Source organism: Equus przewalskii, chromosome 1, assembly GCF_037783145.1.
Source record: "Equus przewalskii isolate Varuska chromosome 1, EquPr2, whole genome shotgun sequence".
Classification (NCBI taxonomy): domain Eukaryota; kingdom Metazoa; phylum Chordata; class Mammalia; order Perissodactyla; family Equidae; genus Equus; species Equus przewalskii.
Window position 1 is genome coordinate 158,296,162 of NC_091831.1, and position 22,445 is coordinate 158,318,606.

Genomic DNA, 22,445 nt, shown 5'->3' on the forward strand with positions numbered 1-22,445 from the left:
TAACATCATGTCCTTTCTACCCTCCAGGAGTTTGTAGTGAAAGTCCACTTCACAAATAGAGCTTGGATGACACACATTTCCATTTTTAGTGGAGAAATCATTGACTTGGGTCCTAGTCGGACTCTTCCACTTCCCAGTTAAATCACCTTGGGAAAATGTCTTTATCTCTCCAGACCTCCGTTTCCTCATCTGTAGTGATGAGGTTAGACCAGATGATTTTCTCACCTAGCTTTAACCTGTGCTTTATATATGAATATCTACATTAAATCGACATAATGTGTCTATTGCAACAATTTCTGCGTAAAGTCTTGCAATAATAAATCCATGGGAGTTGGTTTCTAAAGGTATCACTTAGGACAAAAGTCACCTGGAGTCAAAGTTGAAAATCTCTGAGGAAGGAGTGCACTAGAGACTGGTTTTGCTTTGGTGTTGGAGCAGATGATCATTTCTGTGGCTATCAGATGCTGTAGGTGGCCTACATTTAGGGGGTAGGTAGAATAAAAATATATACACTTCTCAATAAGAATCACACTCTTGCTTATATTAGAGAGGGACAAGAGAAGTAGGAGACTCACTCAGTTCTCGCTGAATGGCACGTCAGAGTGGGACTGACTGCATTCTTTACATTGTTGTTTCTCCTTTTGTTTTGCAGACCTTAATGTAATTATTATTGAATTTGCATATTTAGATTTAATTTGAATTAAATTAATTTAAAATGTTAAAAGTCCATCAACAACCCTCAGGCCTGCTGGTGTTCGCGACCTCTAGAAGTCCCTCCAAAAATCAAAGCAGCTTATAGGTTCATGGTTCTGTATTTCCAGATGGCAGAATCACCTCAGGATTTAAACCCAAGCCCAGGCCAAAGAAATCCTTTCCTTCTTTTGGGACATAAGGACCAAGCTAGATCTTCCAGTTAATTATACTCTCAACAAACATTTATCAAATGCGTTTCGCATTTCACTCGCCAGACCTGCAAGTAGAATTTAAAAAATATACACTTGTCAATATAGACTCACACTCATGCTCCTACTAAGAGAGGGACAAGAGAACTGAGATGCTGGGGTTACAAAGGTAATTGAGACATGGACGCTGCCTCTCCCTGAGAAGAGGGGCAATGTTAAACCAAAAATATAATGTGAGAAACTTTCATAGGAGTAGGCGTAAAGTTCCATGGGAAGAAGAAGGGAGACTTGACTTGGACTCATTGTCCACCAGCAGTAAGTTATCCGTCCGTCCATCCATCCATCCATCCATCCGTCCGTCCGTCTGTCCGTCCGTCCGTCCGTCCGTCCATCCATCCATCCATCCATCCATTCCTCCCTCCCTCCGTTCTTTTGTTAGACATATGTCCATAGTTAGTTACTATATACAAAGTGCTGTGCTAGATGTCATAAATGCAAAGAGAATAAAAACAGATCCTTCTTGAAGGAGTGTAAGTTGGTATGGGAGATAAAACAAGTAAGCAGGTAATGTTAATAGCCACTCTTTATGGGCCACTTCTTTGTGACAAGGCTCTGTGAGGCTCTTTACTTACATTCACTCTTATGGGAATCTTGTAAGGTAGACATTATTATCCCTATTTTACCAGTTAGGAAATTGAGGTTTAGAGAGTTTAGTAACTTACCGCAGGTCATGAAGCCAGACATGAATTATGAAACAGGCTGTAACACATTTATCTTACAACAAAGTCTGTGCTTCAAAGACTTTGTGGATTCTGGGTGTGACTTTTTGGGTTTAAGTTGCTTTCATCACTAATAAACTGCATGACTTTGGGCGTTTTACTTGACTTCTCTGATCCTCATCCTCCTTATATAAAAATGAGGTTAATAGTATCTACTTCATAGGATTGTGGTGGAGATTTAACAAAACTCAGTTAAAACATCTGGCCCAGTACCTGGCCCATCTCTCAAGCTCTCTACATTTGATGGCTAATATTATCATGCTGTCCTGCATGGGGGCAAGTGGTGAGTGCTATGGGAGATGCAGATCAATTGTGTACACATTCAGGTGAAGGAAAGGTCACTTCCAATTGTAGGGCGGGAGGGTGAGTAGATTAGAGGTGAATCATGAAAAACTCACTTCAGTTCGCGTTTTCAAAAACAACTAAGACTTGAACATTTAGACTCCAAAATTTAGAGTAGAAGGCTCTGTGAGGGAGGCAGCAAGGAGCTTGTTACCTGTGGTGACAAGAAATGAAAATGCAAGCAAATAAATTAGATAACTACAGAGAGTGGTAGTTAGCATAATGGAAGAGAAAGAGAGGAGGAAGGGTGGGGCTGGTGGGTAAGGGATTAAGAGGGAAGACTTGATTCTATCTCAAGATAGACGCTGTTCATATGTAGATTAACTGCTGTCTGTGAATGGATATTGAATATTGGCCCAAACTAACGGAAATGCAAATATGCTTAGAAACAAGAGCTATTAGTAATGCAAATATGAAAAACCCCTGATTTAAGCAGAACAACACCCTAATCAATCTTTGCATGAATCAATCTATGAATGAAGATATTCACATCGTCATGATTTTTTTTAATGTATGCTTTTTTTTTTTTTGGTGAGGACGATTGTCCCTTAGCTAACATCTGTTACCAGTCCTCCTCCTTTTTTTTCCCCTCTCTGGAGCCCCAGTATATAGTTGTATATCCTAGTTGTAAGTCATTCTAGTTCTTCTTTGTGGGATGCTGCCACAGCATGGCTTGATGAGCAGCGTGTAGGTCCGCGCCTGGGATCCGAACTCATGAACCCCAGGCTGCCGAAGCAGAGTGCACAAACTTAACCACTCAGCCAGGGGGTGGGCCCCACATCCTCATGATTTTGATGTTAGAAATGACAATAATTTTTCTTTGTCCCTAGTTTGACTAATCTTACCTAGTAAGATTAGCTATCCTATTCTTATTGTTCAATCATTTATTCATTCATTCAACAAATATTTTACTGAGAGCTTGCTATGTGCCAGTCACTATGCCATCCCTGGGGAATAGAGTGGATGCTCTTTCCTTGGAGTTCTCATCTCTTGCTCTAGAGGGCTTTGGATCAGAAGGGCACGTCAGGAGAACCCCAAGCAGATTCTGACACAAGTCTACTGATGTTTTTTGGATAGAGGTGGGAGAGGACCTGGTAATATACAGGGCCCAGAGTGTGTCCTGAGATGATTTATGGAGAGAAGACAAAGTACTCTTGATGGAAAAGATTTTTTAAAAAACTTTGATGTTTACAAATTTTATTTGAACTAAGACATTGTCTGCCTCTCACATTCCTCTGTGCACCCCGTTTTCCAAGGCCCTCCCCATCCCTCCTCCTCCTATACCTATCCTCATCTTTTGCTATCCAAATTTACCAAATAAATCTTCTCCTTCTTTCCACCCATTCCAACTCCTGCTGTTCTTCACAGCCGGTCTTTGGGCTAAGCCCCAAGCCTTGAGGGGCAGTAAATGGATTCAGAGTTGCTGCTCAAACACAGATCCCCATGGAAACCACAGGACTAAGAAAACAAAAAGAGGGGAAGAGGCAGCCACTGCCTGACCTTTTCATGCTCACTCTCCAAATTCTTTTCGCTCTTGGGCATGAAGGCAAGTGCTTATTTGTACAACCAGTGGAAGGAAAGAACCTGACCCCTCCCCCAACCCCCAAATTTCTTCAGAACCTCTTTTCTCTTTCATAGTAAGTGAAGGGCAGTGGGACATCTCCACCTGGTGGTAGAAATACCAAATTACTACCAAGAAGAGATTAATGAGTGAGAGCCTGCAATGCAGGCTATTAAGTAGGTGCAAAAGGAAGAGGATGCAAAGATGTAACATGCAGGAGCCACTCCTAGAAAAGTGTTTAGCTGTGATGCCATTTAGTACTTGCTCCTTCTCACATATATTTTCAAAATATTTAAATATCATCTTTATATTGATAACACTATTTTTTTTGCATCCAATCCAAATATGGGTACCAGGTCTAGTCTTGTATCTCCCAACTCCATAGGAGACATTTCCTACCCAAATGTCTTGTTGTCACTACAAATTCAGTGTAATCCTAGACCTAGACGGGGCTCTTCTCCTTTCCTTTCCCTTCCAGAGGGTGGCCTTTGCTAGCTTACAAAGGAAACCAGAAAATTTATTCCTCTGTCTTTTTGCTATATCCTTTCCGGTTCCTCCAGGGCTGTGATTCTTTCTGCTGCCACTGGTGATAGTCCCCACCCCCCTTGAGTTGTCACCTTTTCTCTCCAGGAGCAGGGAGGGAACAGGGAAGGGCAGATCTCCCTCCTTCCTCCCTTAGCCTTCCCAAGACAAATAACACCAGAGGATCTATGTTGTTCTTAAGTGGAAAGTTAGGGCAACTTTAGAAGGGAATTACAACGTAGGAGAGATAAAAATTGAAGTTCTAGCTATCCTGGATTCTCCCTTTCGCTGCTCAAAGGAAGATACTTCAAGACTTGGGTCTTCACAGAAAAGGGTGTCCCCATAGGTCCTCCCTCCATTCCTGACCTGCCAATGGAGGGGGCCAGGCTCCAGTTTCTGGTCTTCTTTAAATCCAGTCTTTCTGCTGGTGAGAGCTGTGGGCTTGATGGTTCCTATTCTGGTTGATCTATTAAGTGGGTACATCTCACAGGGTCATTTATTATCGCCATTATTAATTCATTAAGTCAACACGATCTAAATCCATAATGAAGATACACTACCTCCCTTTTAGCAAAGCTCTGCTCTTTACCTTGTGTCAAGGAACATAGGATTCCTATTCTTCTGCGAGGGCTTGGCGCCCTCATAGAAATACTTCATACTTCTAATGTAGGATTCTCAGTCATAATGGGTGCCTGCCTTGACAAAATTCTTTTGATTCAGAGTCTCTGATGGGAGGGGGTGGGGAATTGGGGTGAGAAGGGTGATTTGCTATTCCCTTCCACTATATCAGCATGTCTAAACCACAAGTAATTATCTTCTCCCTTAAAGCAGCTCTGCCTCCCAACTTTCCCTTCCCTGTTGAAGCCACTCTTGTTCTATTAATTAGTCAGGTTTTATTTCTACTTTCCTTCTTCCTGAAAAATAAAAACAGGAACATGGAATAACAACCCAAAAACAGCAAAAAAGATCAATCTTTTTAGTGAAATACTTCTCATGTTCATATCTCATAAGATACTGTGGAAATATCCTCTTTCTATTTCCATAGGCACTCCTAGTCCAGATCTTTAGCTTTTTGCTCCAGAATCGCCTCTAACCCTCCTACCTGCATTTTCTCACTTCCAGGTTACCCCTTCACCACCTTCGTTCACTACTCCATCCTACAAACTGTTTGTTAAATACCACTTGCCTCAGGTCCCTTGTCTATCCCACATCTTTCAGCAGCTCTCAAGTCATTACTACAGTCAGTAGTATTCACCGTGGTTCCTGAGGCCTCATCCTTACCAAATAGCCTTACCTCTCCCTGCCTCTTCCTCTCTCTGCTGCAGTTTGGCCAGCTTCCCCCGGTCCCACATTCCCTTCCACCTCTGTACCTCCTAATGTCCTATAACCCTCCCTCCCTCCCTGACTGCTCGAGCTTCCGTGGATCTCCATCTTCTCTGCAGGGCTGCAATACTTTTAGTAATCTGCTCACAATCTAGCATGTAACACCGTTTGCTGCTCTTTATAGTGTGTATTAGCTTTGTCACTCCAACTGAATAGTCATCCACATCAGAGGAGAGGTCAAGGCTTTTATGCATCGTCTATAATACCCCATCTCTGGGCGTGGTGCTGAGCACATTGTTAAGTTCTCAATTAACACTTGCCCACTAAACTTTCTACTTGCGTGTGAGTCACCTGTGACCTCTCCTTTCTCCATGTTAGCTCAGCACATTGTACCTGGATTATACCACTTACCATAGTTTACCTTTTATCAAAGGCGGAGCCCATACCTGTTTCTTTGGCTGCACTAGAAGCTCCTCAGGCATAGAGACCATATTGTTTTCATTTTGCACTGTTCACAGCATTTAACAGAATGCTGTAGTAAGAAGAAACTCAACAACTTTTTTTTTCAAGAAGGAATACTTTTATATAACAGGGAAAACAAGCCGCATATTTTGAAGATAAATCCATTAAAAATATAATGGTAAATTAAAAAAAAGATTTCTATAACCAATTAACTATTCCATTTACATTGAAACACTCATAATTAAATTTTTAAAACATTTTATGTTCAAAGTGTCAGCACCGTTTCTTTCATTGGGCAGGTGATTTGGATAATCATTCAAGGAAGATCACTTAGTCCAATGTGATGGATCCTATATCCTTCACATACCGATATAAACATTGGCTGCAAATATTGAGGCTGTATTTCTGGATCAGACCATCTTGGTTTGAGCAGATGTGGTCAGAGTGAGAACCCTTGCCAAATTTTTGCAGGTGGCTCCAGTAGAGCTGCTGGTGACCCATCTTGCTTTCAGGGGTGCCAAGAGGCAAAAGGTCAACAACTGGTTTTTGTGTTTTTAATTAAATCAAATTCTTCAAGATCCTGCTCTGGCTCCTTCTCGAGGGTACTCTCATCATCATCATCATTGCCATAATAGTAACTGAGGTTTGTCTAACATTTATATATCCCTTGCTGTATGCCAAGCTCTTTTCTAAGTGTTTTTCTTTTTTTAAAAATTATTTTATTGACTTCATAAGTTTGTAACATTGTGAAATTTCAGTTGTATATTATTATTTGTCAGTCATCATATATATGTGCCCTTTTACCCCTTATACCTATCCCCCTACCCCCCTTCCCCTCTGGTAACCACTAATCTGTTCTCTTTGTCCATGTGTTTGCTTATCTTCCACATATGAGTGAAATCATATGGTGTTTGTCTTTCTCTGTCTGGCTTATTTCGCTTAACATAATACCCTCAAGATTGATCCATGTCATTGCAAATGGGACGATTTTGTCTTTTTTTATGGCTGAGTAGTATTCCATTGTATATATGTACACCACATCTTCTTTATCCATTCATCAGTTGATGGGTACTTGGGTTGCTTCCACATCTTGGCTATTGTGAATAATGCTGCAATGAACATAGGGGTGCATAAGTCTCTTTGAATTGTTGATTTCAAGTTCTTTGGATAAATACCCAATAGTGGGAAGCTGGGTTGTATGGTATTTCTATTTTTTAATTTTTTGAGAAATCCTCATAGTCTTTCCATAGTGACTGCACCAGTTTGCACTCCCACCATCAGTGTATGAGTGTTCTCTTTTCTCCACATCCTCTCCAACATTTGTTATTTTTTTTGGTCTTAGTAATTATAGCCATTCTAACAGGTCTAAGGTGATATCTCATTGTAGTTTTGGTTTGCATTTACCTAATGATTAGTGATTAGTGATGTTGAGCATCTTTTCACGTGCCTATTGGCCATCTGTATATCTTCTTTGAAAAATGTCTGTTCGTATCCTCTGCCCATTTTTTGAGTGGATTATTTTTTTGTTGTCGAATTGTGTGAGTTCTTTATATATTTTGGAGATTAACTCCTTGTTGGATATATGATTTACAAATATTTTCTCCCAGTTGGTGGGTTGTCTTTCTGTTTTGTTCCGGGTTTCCTTTGCCTTGCAGAAGCTCTTTAGTCTGAAGAAGTCCCATTTGTCTATTTTTTCTTTTGTTTCCTTTGCATGAGTAGACATGGCATTCAAAAAGATGCTTCAAAGACCTATGTCAAAGAGTGTACTGCCTATATTTTCTTCTAGGAGCTTTATGGTTTCATGTCTTACCTTCAAGTCTTTAATCCACTTTGAGTTAACTTTTGTGTGTGGTGAAAGATAATGGTCTTCTTTCGTTCTTTTGCATGTGGCTATCCAGTTTTCCCAATACCATTTATTGCAGAGACTTTCCTTTCTCCATTGTATGTTCTTGGCTTTTTTGTTGAAGATTAGCTGTCCGTAGACATGTGGCTTTATTTCTGGGCTTTCAATTCTGTTTCATTGATCTGTGTGTCTGTTTTTGTACAGTACCATGCTGTTTTGATTACTATAGCTTTGTAGTATATCTTGAAGTCAGGGATTGTGATGCCTCCAGCTTTGTTATTTTTTCTCAGGATTGCTTTAGCTATTCAGGGTCTTTTGTAACCTCATGAATTTTAGAATTCTCTGTTCTATTTCCATGAATACCCTTTCATTTTTTTTCAAGTATGAGGGCCTTCCTGATCATTTCTTGTAGGGGTAGTCTTGTGACGTTGAACTCCCTCAGCTTTTGTTTATCTGGGAAAGTTTTTATTTCTCCATCATTTCTGAAGGATAGTTTCACTGGATAGAGTATTCTTGGCTGAAAATTTTTGTCTTTCAGAATTTTGAATATATCATTCTACTCTCTCCTAGCCTATAAGTTTTCTGCTGAGAAATCTGTTGAAAGCCTGATAGGGGTTCCTTTGTAGGTTATTTTCTTCTGCCTTCCTGCTTCTTTGTCATTGACTTTTGCCAGTTTTACTAATATATGCCTTTGAGAAGGTCTTTTTACATTAATGTAATTAGGAGTTCTCTTCTCTTCATTTATATGTAATTCCAGCTCCTTCCCCAGGTTTGGGAAGTTCTAGCTAATATTTCTCTGAACAAACTCTCTGCTCCTTTCTCCCTTTCTTCTCCCCCTTGAATACCTATAATCCTTATGTTACATTTTCTAATTGAATCAGATATTTCTTGGAGAATTTCTTCATTTCTTTTTAGTCTTAGTTCTCTCTCTTTCTCCATGTGCTGCATTTCTATATTTCTGTCCTCTAAATTACTGATTCTGTCCTCCATAATATCAGCTCTATATATTAAAGACTCCAGATTTTTCTTTATGTCATTCATTGTGTTTTTCATCTCCAACATTTCTATTTTTTTTCTTAAAGATTAGCCCTGAGCTAACATCTGTTGCCAGTCTTCCTTTTTTTTTCCTCCCTAAAGGACCCAAGTACATGGTTGTATATTATAGGTGTAGGTCCTTCTGGTTCTGCTATGTTGGATGCCGCCTCAGCATGGCCTGGTGAGTGGTACTGGGTCTGTGCCCAGGATCCGAACTGGTGAAACCCTGGGCCACTGAAGTGGAGTGCATGCACTTAACCACTTAGCCACAGGGCCTGCTCCATTTCCAACATTTGTGATTTTTCTTTTTATAGTTTCAGTCTCTTTTGTGAAAAATTCCCTCTGTTCATTAATTTTATTCCTGAGATCATTAAGCTGTCTTTCTGAGTTTTCTTGTAACTTGTTGAATTTCTTCATGACAACTATTTTGAATTCTCTGTCATTTAGATTATAAATTTCTGTGACTTCAGGATTGATTTCTGGGTACTTGTCATTTTCCTTCTGGTCTGGAGTGTTAATATACCTCTTCATTCTATTTGATGGGCTGAACTTTTGCCATTGCATAGTGGTACTATCTGGTTGCAGATTCCACCTGCCACCACTTCGGGCAGCAGGAGCTGTGTTTTCTGAGCCCTCTGTGACCCCTGGCAGATATGTCTGACTGTTGGAATCTATAGCCGCAGGGCCTGTCTGCATTTGCCCACTGCCTGCTGCTGCTTTACATGTGTATGCGCAGGTGCTCTGGTGGGGATCCTCTCTTCTGGCCCATCGGCTGAGCTGGTGCACCAGGTGGGGTGGGAGGGGTGCTTTGTTTCATGTGTGCCATCCTGTGCATCCCTGCTCTGCACTCACTGTCTGCCAGCTTGGGCTGCTCAGCTTGGTGTGGATACCCCTGTGATTGCTTAGCTGCCTAAGTGTGAGCATTCCCACAGGCTGGTAAGAAACTCTGAGAGCACAAGCATTCTTGTGCAGGGCTGCCTCTTCCCCCTTCTCCTCTCAGTGTTGTGCACTGGCCACCACGTGAGGTCCCTCACTGGTAGATTGCTGTCGCTTGGGGGGGGAGAGGGGATCTCCTTACTTCCTTCCACTGCCTCTTGGAGGGGCAGGGGAGTCCAGCACTCCCACCTTCAGACATATGGCTCTGTGGATATCTCAGACGTCTATTGTGTTGTGTGAATGTCCTCTCTTGGTTTCTGAATGTCTGTTTCATTGTATCTTAGTGGGGAGAGACTAGGGGAAGATCTCACTCTACTATGATGCTGATGTCACTCTGTTCTAAGTGTTTTGCTCACTTAACATTTACAACAACTTTATGAGCAGGGCTGGGTCTAGGGGCAAGGCAAGGGAAGCATCCAGGGTGCAAAATTTAAGAGGCATTGACTTAGGGTCACACAAACGCACTTTTGCATTCTAGGTGCCTCTCTTGCTTCACCCTACTCCTGGCCCTGCTTATGAAGAAGGTACTAGTATACACGTATTTTTCAGATGAGTAAACTTGGGCACCAAGAGGTTAACTAACTTGCTTAAAGTCACAGAGGTACTAAGTGGCAGAGCTAGGATTTGAAGTTGAGCAGTTAGGCCTCAGAATCTGCTCTTACCCAGTCCCCCACACTGTCTTTTTAAGTGCAAGGTTAATTTTCTAAGTGTTAGGTTAATGTTAACCTAGTAAAATGTTCATATAATGGACATGGTTAGATATAGTGTAAGCTGTAGATCCATACGGACTGTCTGGAGATATGTACCTGAAGAGACTTGGAGACAGGTAAATGCTTCAAGGAACCTGGGCATAGCAAGGGGAGGCAGGCTGGAATGTGTTTATAACTAAGAAAACGGAAACCTAAATTATGTGATTGCGCTGTCACCTGCCTATCGAAAGACTTTGTAAACATAAAGGGAGTTGTCTTCTTGGAGCCTAAGGAAAAGGGGTCAGAGATCAAGACTCTTATGTTGAACCAGTACTATCTGAGGAGAGCAGCTCCTCACCAGGTGGCTACTCACAGGCTCCACCTGGGTCCGGGTAAACAGGCCTACTATGGGCTGAATTGTGTCCCACTCAAATTCATATGTTGAAGCCCTAACCCCCAGTGTGATTGTTTTGGAGATGAGGCCTTTAAGGAGTTAATTAAGGCTAAATAATGTCAGAAGGGTGGGTCACTGATCCAATAGGATGGGTGTCCCTATAAGAAGAGGAAGACACACCAGGGATGTGCATGCACAGAGAAAAGACCATGTGAGGACACAGAGAGAAGGGGGCCATCTGCAAACCAAGGAGAGAGGGCTTAGGAGAAACCAATCCTACTGGTACCTTGATCTCGGACTTCCAGCCTACAGAACTGTGAGAAAACAAATTTCTGTTGTTTAAATTATTCAGTCTGTGATATTTTGTTATGGCAGCCCTAGCAGACTCGGACAGAGCCCTCTAGACCACTGGCCCACTTTATTCTACTTTGGTGCTCACAAGTGACTTTCTGAAGATAATTCCATTTCCTAGGTACTGTGATTCCAGGAAAAGGGTGCTTTGAATAATGTCTCTAACCTCTCTAGCCACTGGTGAGAAATATCTCCTAATCCTCAACCCCATAATAAGCTATTAAAATATCTTAAAATTGTAAAAGTGTCTCAAGTTTGGTCTGAGTTGAAACCATTTTGTGTGATGTAGTTTATTGGAAGAAATGAGCATTTAAAAAATTAGCTTAAACAATTTTCTAATGAACTTTCAAGATATTAAAACTTGTTCTGTGGACTTAACCATCCACCTGCTCAACAGCTGCCTTGAGGTAAAAGTCTATTGATCTTTAATCCGATTTTCCTTTCTTTCTGGGTCTCTTCAGACAGCGATTATCCAACCATTCTCCTTTCTTATACATATCCCTTCCAAGAGTGACTACTTTAATGGCCTACCGTAGGGGTCAGGAAGAATCAATCTGTTGACTGCGTCACTTGTCCTAGGAAGGTTATATAGAACTATTGCCAGCTAATCTGAAAGCAGATTCTGGAAGGAGCCAGAAGCACCTGAGTACTATTGTGCCAAAGTTATTATTTCGCAAGGAGTAGAGCCAAAGGAATATGTTTTCCTTCTGTTGTATTCAGAAGAAAATGAATAATCAGAGGGGCAGTGTGCTTGCCCCTATTCAGGAGGAAACCACCTGCAGTTCTTCCTGGTGGGCACTGAATAAGAGTTGAAGTGCCAACCTTCTTCTTCCCCATCGTGGGAGCAGAAGCCCAGACTGCAGCAGGGACATATTGCTTTCCTTGGACTCCCACAGCTATCATGCAGGAGGACCCGAGGGTCTCCCACACATATTCTAGGGGGATATCATAGCCCTCTCAGTAAGAGAGCCTAGCAACTAGGCTAGAGGCCTCCTCTCAGAGAGCTCTTAGGACAATCCCGTCCCCTGCTCACAGCTATGTGTTCTATCTGGGGGCCCATGAGGGGGTTCTGGGTTCTGGGGCTCGTCACAGGAGGAAAGCATAAGAAATAGTCCATTCTCTTCAGAGCAGAGTGCTTTATTCTATTTCTTTCAAATTGCAGTTGGCACATCTCCCCTTAGTTTTTTTTTTATTTTTTAAGATTTTATTTTTCCTTTTTCCCCCACAGCCCCCCAGTACATAGTTGCGCGTCTTCAATTGTGGGTCCCTCCAGTTGTGGCATGCAGGATGCCACCTCAGTATGGCTTGATGAGTGGTGCCATGTCCTTGCCCAGGATGCGAACTGGCAAAACCCTGGGTCACTGAAGCAGAGTGTGCGAACTTAACCACTCGACCACGGGTCGGCCCCGTCCCCCTAGTTTTTTGTATAAACAAGATGAAATAAAAAACATACTCAATGTGTTGACTAATTGCTCCTTTTAACCTTCTTTTCTGAAGTTCTGTTTATCTAACCTTTATTAACATCTTTTGGCCTTCTCTGGTTCTTTTCCAAAGTCTTTTTTTAATAGCCTTTATTTTTTAGAGTAGTTTTAGATTCACAAGAAAACTGAGCAGGAGGTAAAGACAGTTCCCATATTCCCCATACTCCAGTCCTGCATAGCCTCTTCCACTCTCAACATCCCCATCAGAGACATGCATTTGTTACAGTTGGTGAACCTACATTTATACAGTATCATCCAAAGGGCGTGGGTAGTAGAGGAGAATCAAGGTTTAAAATATACAGAGTTGTGTCAGATATTAAGCAATTTGCCTATTCTAGGTACCTTATATAAGTAGAATCATACAATATTTGTCCTAAGTGCTTTTCACTTAGCGTAATGTCTTTAAGGTTCATCCAAGTTGTAGCATGTCTCAGAATCTCATTCTTTTTTAAGACTGAGTAATATTCCATTGTATGGCTATACCATTCATCAGCTGATGGATATTTGAGTTGTTTTCATTTTTTGGCTATTATGAATAATGCTGCTATGAACATTCATGTACAAGTTTATTGTGAAAATATGGTTCTTAATCTGAGACTTGAAAGATGAGAAAGAGTCAGGCAAGTCTAGCATTGTTAATGAGCCTGATGATTAGGGCTATAAGAAAAGATAGGAGAAGTAGCATGAGGCTAGATCATTCAGATCCTTGTAAGGACTATGGATTTCATTCTAAGTATTATGTCAAAGCCATTGACTGAATGAAAGCTCCACATTAACATGATCTGGGGGCCGGCCAGGAAGTGCAGCAGTTAAGTTCGCACATTCTGCTTTGGCGGCCTGGGGTCCACCGGTTCAGATCTTGGGTGTCGACATGGCACCGCTTGGCATGCCATGTGGTACTAGGCGTCCCACATATAAAATAGAGGAAGATGGGCATGGATGTTAGCTCAGGGCTAGTCTTCCTCAGCAAAAATGAGGAGGATTGGCAGATGTTACCTCAGGGCTGATCTTCCTCAAAAAAACCCAAAAAACAAAACCAAAAATAATGACATGATCTGATTTGTGTTTTCATATTGTCACATTTACTGCTATGTAGTGAATGGATTGTAGGGGGAAAACATTGTAAGGAAACCAGTTAGAAGACTGTTCCAACAGTTCAGGTGGGGGGAGGAAATAGCCTGGATTAAGGTTATAGCAGTGAATGTTGAAGTTTGTGAATGCATTCAAGATATATTTATTGCTTCTGTCAGGTTGAAGTTTTGAAGAAAAACAACAAAGAATTTAATAATTTCATTGGCTTGTACAACTTCAGGATGAGTTACACTAAATAATGCCTTTTTTTCTAGCATTTTTGTCACTCAAAAGTCCCTAAAACATTTTCCATGTCTAATGCTCTGTTTTTAGGTTGTGCTTGCTTGTAGGAACCAAGGCAGAACATTGCCAGATAGCCAAACTGCAGAACTGGTCCAAATTAGAAAGGTCCAAGATGGCAATGGGGTGCCGTGTGCAAAAGGTGCCATGTGCAAGAAGGGAAGATCTATGTGTGCCCCAAATGCTCCTGCCCCAAGAGATGACTCGCAGACCCCTCCACCTTCACTTCCCATAAGAACCCTGCTCACCTGCCCTTCAGGGAGAAGGTGTTTTAGAGCATGAGCTCTGCCTCCTCCATTCATTAATCAATGAATAAAGTTTCGGCTCAGCTATTTTGAACCCTGTCTCATTCTATTGGTGTGAGTGGCTCCAGGAAAAATGACCCACTTCCTGGTCACTGGTCCCTTAGGACTCAGTAACATTTTCAGCTTTAGAGTTGTGCTTACAACCTACAGTTTTATAGGATTGCTGTCTTTTGATCTGTGTATAAATTCAGAATATAGAGTTAAACTTTCATGCAATCCCCTTGTGATCAGCCAGCTCAAAGGTGATCTCCACCAGTAAGGGCATTTTCATTTAACTCATTGTGATTTAATACATCTTATTTTCCTTTTATAATGATTTTCTAATATAGATACATATGGCGATCATAGTAGAAACTAATCTCTTTTAGATCAAAGGCACCATGTTCCTTCTTTCTTTTTTAAAAATAGACTCTATGAAACATATGTTACACCTTATGTAGTTGTCCCATAGTCCTTGGGTATTCTGTTCTGTTTTTTTTCCCAGTCTTTTTTCTGTTTGCTTTTCAGTTTTGGAGGTTTCTATTGAGATGTCCTCAAGCTCAGAGAGGTCTTTCCTCAGCTCTGTCCAGTCTACCAATAAGCCCATCAAAAGCGTTCTTCATTTCTGTCACAGTGTTTTTGATCTCTTGTATTTACTTTTGGTTCTTTCTTAGGATTTCCATCTCTCTGCTTACATTGCATGCTGTCTGCTTTATCCCTTAGAGTCCTTAGCATGGTAATTATAGTTGTTTTAAATAAATCTGTGAATTTCAACATCCCTGCAATATCTGAGTCTGGTTTTGATGCTTACTTTATCTCTTCACGCTGTGTTTTTTTGCCTTTCAGTAGGTCTTTTAACTTTTTCTTGATAGCCGGACATGATGTGCTTGGTAAAAGGAGCTGCTGTAAATATGCCTTTAGTAACGTGGTGAAGGGGTATGTGGGGAGGGGAAGCATTCTGTAGTCCTGTGATTGGGTCTCAGTCTTTTAGTGAGTCTGTACCTCTGGGTTGTGAACTTCACCTGTGCTTCTCAGTCACCCTCCCCTCTCTGAGGTGGGATGGGATGATTAGAGTGGGCCGGAGTTGGGTATTTTCCTTCCCCCAGGTCTGTCAGTCTCTGATAATACCCCAGCATGTTAGGCTCTGGTTAAACAGTTTACCCTGACGGCAGGCCTTGTTAAGATGGACAGAATGCTCTGGTGTGTTTCAAAAGGGTTCCATTTTCCCTCCTCCTGCTGGAAGTCTGAAGGGATTTTTCTCCTATACTCATTGTGAGAATGAGGTAGAGCTCCTGGTGGTACAACTCACAAAATCCTGGGAGCCCTCCCGTGACTGGGTCCTGTGGAGTTTTTATCTCTAAGACTCATCTGTACGGGAGCCTCCAGGAAATCACCAATTACACGTCAGGTTTCCCTACCCCAGCACTGGTTCCATGGAGGTTGCTGCTTGTGGGTTTCTGCTCCAGTAAGTTGTGATTCTCTATATTCATCTGTGGGTCTCTCCAGTTTTGGGGCCAGTGGTTTGCCCTGTGACCTCACTTGTCTGATGGATTTGTCGACGAAAATAATCCATATCCAATCTATAAATGAAAATTTGGGTGAGTTTATTCTGAGCTTAAATCTGAGGATTATAACCCGGGAGAGTCTTTCCACAAAGGAACAGAGCACTCCAAAGAGGTGGGAGGGTATACAGGGTCGTTATATACCCTCAAAGAGGATGTTTCACATATGATTGGAATGTCCCTTTTACAATAGTCGCGAGACTACTCTGTCAGCACAGCGATTGATGGAAATAGCAGGTAGGTCTTCTGTCTCGGTGAACACAGCAGGGTGGCAGTCTGTTGTCTCCAGCTGGGTGGTCACAGGTGAGCTGGGAGGTGAGTGCAGCAATCAGTTCCTAGCCTAAGGAAAAATGCTAATGTCGGGGGGAAGTTGCATCTTTATCTCAAGGACCTTTGTTCTGGCCATAGGAAATGTCTAAGCAGATATGCAATACGTGCTCAATAGCCAGTCAGGCCCTTTTGGAGGAAAAAAAAGAAGTCAGGCTGAATTAGGTTTATACCAAATGGCTTCCTCATATACTCCAATATATCCTATTGCTTGCCATTTTTATTTGTCAGATTTAAGAAGAGTTGTTGTTTTTCAGTTTGTTGTTTTTCAGTTGTTGATTTTACTTGTTGTAAGGATGGAGTGGTGACTTCCAAACTTCCTACATGCTGCTTTGGAAATCGGAACACTCCAGTCTTTTTAACTGTCTCTCCAGAGCTGCACTGACCAGAAATCTAGTCAGATCTTTTTCATTGCTAGGTATATATCTCTTTACTTCAGTGTTCTATACTGTGGTCTGGAAATAATAGTCCCTGCCCGTTGGCCTGTGGCAGATCAGGTGGGGCCTGAATTACATGAGAAGTTCTGGATCGTGGAAGGAGGAGGCCCTGAAGGGCTGAGAGGTCAGGCTGAAAGAATCAACAAGCAGAGAGACAAAGACAGTAGCCTGCCCCAGGCGAGTGACGAAGGCTGCGGTGGTCAGGCAAAGTAAGTCTGCCAAGGCATTTGGAGCACTGTCGTAGAGTGTGGTTCCAGGGTAAACAGTTGGAGAATGAAGCCCTGGCAATGGGTGGAAGGATGGCAGGTCTTTGGGTGCCAGGGTCACAAGTCATAGTAGCCAGGAGGGTATTAAAGATAGAGTAGTTGCCAGCATCACCAGCTTCCTGTTCCTTCCCTCAGACCTCAGGTCCTGCCCTTTCTTTTCAAGGGTCCTTCAGCCTCTCCTCACTTCCTTCTTGCTGCCCTTTCCTCTCTAGAAAACTATAAATATTTTCCCCAGAAACTTTGACTGCTAGATCCTCTGATCAGAGAGGCTTGAGGCTTCTTAGGGGGCTTCAGGGTTGGGGGAGAGCAGATGTGTGGAGGCTGGCTTGTTGCTTGTGCTGGGTCAAGTTGGTTGAGGGATTTCTGCCATTCTAGTTGTATCTTGTCCTTCAGAGCCGCCTAGCTTCTCTGTAGAGGGAACACGGACCCCTTCACTGTCTAACGTGTGGCAAAGAGAGGTCCAGAGAATAGAGACAAAGCTGATTTGGAGGCTCAGGTGTTCAAGCTCCTTCCCCTTGCTTCTCTTCACACTTCAGGCTGTGTGACGTCTTCTATATCCAGGAAAATTCTTCTCTTGATGTTTGTATTCATTAAATGGAACATAGAATGAGGCCTGCTTTGGGTATCAAGCCAGAAAGTCTCAGCATCTTGCAGCATCAGAAAGTGATGGATCAGTACCCAAATTACTCAGCCCCACGCCATCCAGCCCCAATCCCCTACAGCTGGGTGCTATAACAACACAGCCTAAGAGGAGAGAGGCTCAGAAACCTCTCCAGCCACAGAATCTTCAGGACGTAACTCTCCAGGGGCCGCCACCTGGGGCCAAGTAAAGGAGCACACACAGGACCAAGACTGAGTATGTGAGGTGTTTCATTGGAGGGGTGGAGGTAGCCATGGTGACCCTTCTTTGGCTCCAGAGAGAAGAGTGGGAAGATAGGAGTGTGTAAAGGGCTAAGAAAGGTTCTTACAAGAAAGGCAGAGTGAGCAAGAGAGAAAGGGGTGGCTGGTGAAGCTTTTCTCTTGTGCAGATGTGAAGCAGGTTGCCGAAGGAAGGGCTTTGTATTGATATGTAATATAGCAGGCTGCTGGATTAATCTAGGTTGGAACATACTTGAGACTTTTCCTTGGCCCCAGAGGTTCTAAGATTTGTGTTCAGATCCATGATGTTATATGACTTTGGACAATTCATTTAACCTCCCTGAAAATCAGTTACTAAAAACGAGTTACCGTAATACCTGCCTTACCACACAGATAGAGTGGTAATTTTGTATGTGTGAGAGGTCTTTGTAAATGCTAAAGCTTTGTTATTTAAAGTGTGGCCTGAGAACTAGCAGCATCAAAATCACCAGGCGGCTTGTTAGAAATGAAAATCTCAGGTCCCATTCCAAATCTACTGAACCAGAACCTGCGTTTTAACAAGATCCCCAGATATTCAGATGCACATTAAAATTTTAAAAGCATCACTGCAGAGCACTCTACAAATTAGTGTTACTGCTTGAGTGAGGATCAAAAATCACTTGAGATTCAGTTTTGCTCTCTTATGTAAGACCATAAAGGGGTGGAAGGTGCCTACCTCTTTGAGTAACAGGTCCCTCTACCACAATTTCTTTAATAAGTGTATTTTTTTTTTTTTGAGGAAGATTAGCCCTGAGCTAACTGCTCCCAATCCTCCTCTTTTTGCTGAGGAAGACTGGCCCTGAGCTGACATCTGTGCCCGTCTTCCTCTACTTTATATGTGGGACGCCTACCACAGCATGGCTTGCCAAGTGGTGCCATGTCCGCACCTGGGATCCAAACCAGCGAACCCCGGGCTGCCGAAGCAGAACGTGCACATTTAACCACTGCACCACTGGGCCACCCCTCTCAAATAAGTGTAGTCTTAAGGAAAATAATTAAGAATGTGCTGGGTGCCAGCAGTGGAATGGGAGGAAATAAAAGAAGGAGGGCCTTGAGAGAGGAAAGGAAGGTAGATGTTGAAAGGTGGATGGACTACACTGATTTTCTGGGATGAGGGTAGGGGAGCAGGTGTTGGAGACAAGTAGAGAACATTTGTAATCCCGTGGCAGGGGGCTTTGAGCACATGAAGTTCTGGTGTTCTGGGCTAGGAGGTAAGTTTCTCCTTTTTGCCACCTTTCTCCTTTTTCTAACAGGAGACATGCTTCTGGAATGACCCTCCTCTTGCTCCTACTAATGGACCAGCCTGGCTTCTCTGAGGCCCGTGACTTCCTGCATCCTCATGTTGACAGGCCCAAAGCAAAGGTCTCTGGCAGGTACAAAGAATGCTGTGACATGATAATGAAGATTCCAGGGTTGGCCACTGAGAAGAGCTATAAGAAGAGTAAGACCTTTATCCATAGTGTGTTTCCCAACACAGGTGGCCTCTGTGAAGGTCCAGCTGTGAGGTGTGTGAGGAAGCCTGGCCTTTATAGCTGCCACCTCACCACCTTCAAAATCAGTCAATGTAATCTCTAACAAAAGTCTTGTCCTCACACTGTTACTACCATCACACTACCTTCTGGAGGGATGTGAGGGTGGTCTGTGTGTGGAAAAACCCAATTTGCTTGGATGAATAGTCTCTGTAGCCTCTCAGCAACGGTGTCCATGGTTCTGCTCCACCTCCTCACCATTCCCACTATGAGGTCCCAGCTGGTATGGATTCTCCCCTAGAGCCTAGATTGCCTTACTGTTCCTTAGGTCTTAGCCCTTGACCCCTGCTGTCCTGCCCTCTATCCTGTGGATGTCTGTAAGAGGGACGGTGGAGGCAGAGGGGAGATGGGCTTGTCACCAGCCCGCTTTGGGACTTTTTTTTTTTAATTTAATTTTTTATTTTTTATTAGTGTTATGATAGATTACAACCTTGTGAGATTTCAGTTGTACATTATTGTTAGTCATGTTGTGGGTACACCACTTCCCCCCTTTGGGACTTTTAATACTTGTCCTGTCTAATTGCCTTGTCCTGCCTGCAAAGAAAGAGAGAGAGCTGATGTTAAATACTTTCCTGGAGTTTGGCCCCTATTCTCCTCAGCCCTCACACCCTAGGGTGGAAGAGAAGGTCAGAGGGAGGGTTGTGAGCCTGGTGTGGGCAGTTATCCTCAGGGGTCTGCTGAGCCATCTTGCCCACCTGCTGCTTTAATAAAAGTATCAAAGGTGCTGACCATGAATGGTTCTGAGTGTTTGGGTTTCCAGCTCCCTGTCATCTGAGGGCAGCAGGTGACAGAGAGGGGTTTTGAGGGGGAGACTCTCCTTTACAGAAACAAGTCCCAGAACTGTCAAGCACCAGCAGTGGGTAGGACTCACTGTCAGGAGATGGGAGTGTTGTGGGCTTGGGGCAGACCCACCCCAAGAGATCCTGTCTCTGACATCCATCCTGCTGCCACAGCTACCCTGGCTGTACCTGTCTTCATAGCTTAGCAAAAGATGCAAAAGAGCGTTGAAAAGACCAAACTGATTACTGAGAGTACAGGAAAATTAACCTAGAGAATATAATTATCAGAAAGCTTACAAAGTACAGATTCCCTAACTTGTTCTATTCCACCTGTCATCTTGAGACACTTTAACTCAGGTCAAAGGGAGGAGGAAAGGTGCCCAACACAACTACTGAGCATCCTCAGCATGCCAGAAACATTTCCTACATTATGGCAACTGTATTGTGGAAGGGGAAGGAAAGGTGGGAGAAGGGAAGGTGGGAGATGAAGGAAGATGTCTGCCGTGGGTTTGATCTCCTCCAAAGGACTTTCAGCATTTAGAATTAACCCCTTTCTACATCAGTGTGATATTTAAAATTTTTATTCTGTCATCTCTACATTGCATGATCTTTTGGTTACTAGAGTTCCTACAAGGGAATTGGTAAGGAAAAGTTTAGGACCCACGAGTTCATTTTTAAATTTCAGGCTAAGAAGGTCAGAGTCTTTGCTGTTGGTTCAACTTACTCTTTTGTCCTTTAAGTGGAAATTGCTTTTCTATAACAGGAAAGATAAATCTAGATTCTTATTGCACACTATATGTGAAAATACATTTCAGACAGAATAAAGATATAAACAAACAAAACAGAACTACAAAAATGTTAAAAGAAAATTTGGACAGTAGGAAATCTTGGGGTAGGGTGTGAGCTTCTTAAGCAAGACAGGAGGCCAGGATCCATAAAAGAAAAGATTACTGCACAAAAATGAAAACTTGGAAATGAAAAAAAGAATAAACACAAATGATACAATTGCAAGAAAATTTTTGTACTTATGTCATCAACAAATGACTTTTCTGCTATACAAACATCTCTGCTGAAGTGATAGGAAAAAGTCAACAACTCAATAGAAAAATAGGCAAGTGACATAAACAGACAAATGATAGAAGAGGAATTCTGAATGGTAAGCAAACCTAATCAAAGATGCCCAATCTCTCTATTAGAGAAATTAAACAAAAATGAGCTGTCCAACAGATTGGCAAAAATTAGTTAATGTGATCTAGTGTAGGTGAAAGTATGAGAATGAGCATTCATTCATACACATACACATTGTATTATATATAGTTGGTATATATATATATAATATGTAATATATTATTGTATTCATTCAACACAATGAATTAGGAGCATGAATTGCCACAGCTTTTGGGGGAGTAACACAGTAGTATCTACTAATATTAAAACTATGTAACAATATTGTATTATAATCAGCACTTGCTAAGGGACTAGATTTTAATTATTCTGATCCCTAAAAAGAAATAATAATTATGTGACGTGATATAGGTGCTAATTATTGCTACAAGGGCAATAATGTTATAAGATATAGATGTATCAAATTGGCATATTGTTCACCTTAAATTTACACAATGTTGTATGTCAAATATATTTCAATAAGAAAACCAAAAAAACCCACAAAGCCCCCCACATGTATTACCTACGGTTATGTGAGTGTTTGACAAGAGTGTTACTTTAGGGAATGGATGTAATAGCTTTCTAATGTATTTAGAGGAGTGTTTAAAAACACATGTAATAAAGATGTTTATAAGAAAATAAAAACTATGTATCCCCTTTTATATAAAAAATTCAAACTTTTAAAATATATCCTTAAAAAAGTACTAATATCCAAGGACATATACAATTGGATATTTATTTCAACTTTGTTCATAGTGACAAATACTCAAAATAATCTAAATATCCATCAAAGATGAATGATTAAATAAATTATGGAAACCCATTCTGAGGACTGTTGTGCAGATATTCAGAAAAAATGAGTTAGACTCATATGTATTGACCTGAAAGGATGTACATTATATGTTGTAGTGTGTAGAGGGGGAAAAATTGTAGAATAATGTATATAGTCTGATCTCAAATTTGAAAGGAGATAAAATATCTATACGTGCTTATTGGTGTTTTTATATGTCTCTAGAAATATAGAGAAAGTTAAGGAATGCTACAATAAGCCTTTAACATGGTTACCTCAGGAAATGAGATCAGAGGGTGATTATTTATTTAAAAAATATTGTGTTTTGCGGCTGGCCCCGTGGCTGAGTGGTTAAGTTCGCGCGCTCCGCTGCAGGCGACCCAGTGTTTTGTTGGTTCGAATCCTGGGCACGGACATGG

General features: G+C 41.9%; 1 protein-coding gene across 1 annotated transcript; it reads right to left on the reverse strand.

Annotated features, from left to right (window-relative positions):
* Nucleotides 1–6,221: 6,221 nt before the first annotated feature.
* LOC103556616 (small ribosomal subunit protein uS14-like) lies at nucleotides 6,222–6,392 on the reverse strand. The gene has a single exon (XM_070616357.1). It carries the CDS (start codon nucleotides 6,390–6,392, stop codon nucleotides 6,222–6,224), a length of 171 nt encoding a protein of 56 aa, XP_070472458.1.
* Between the last annotated feature and the right edge of the window lie 16,053 nt (nucleotides 6,393–22,445).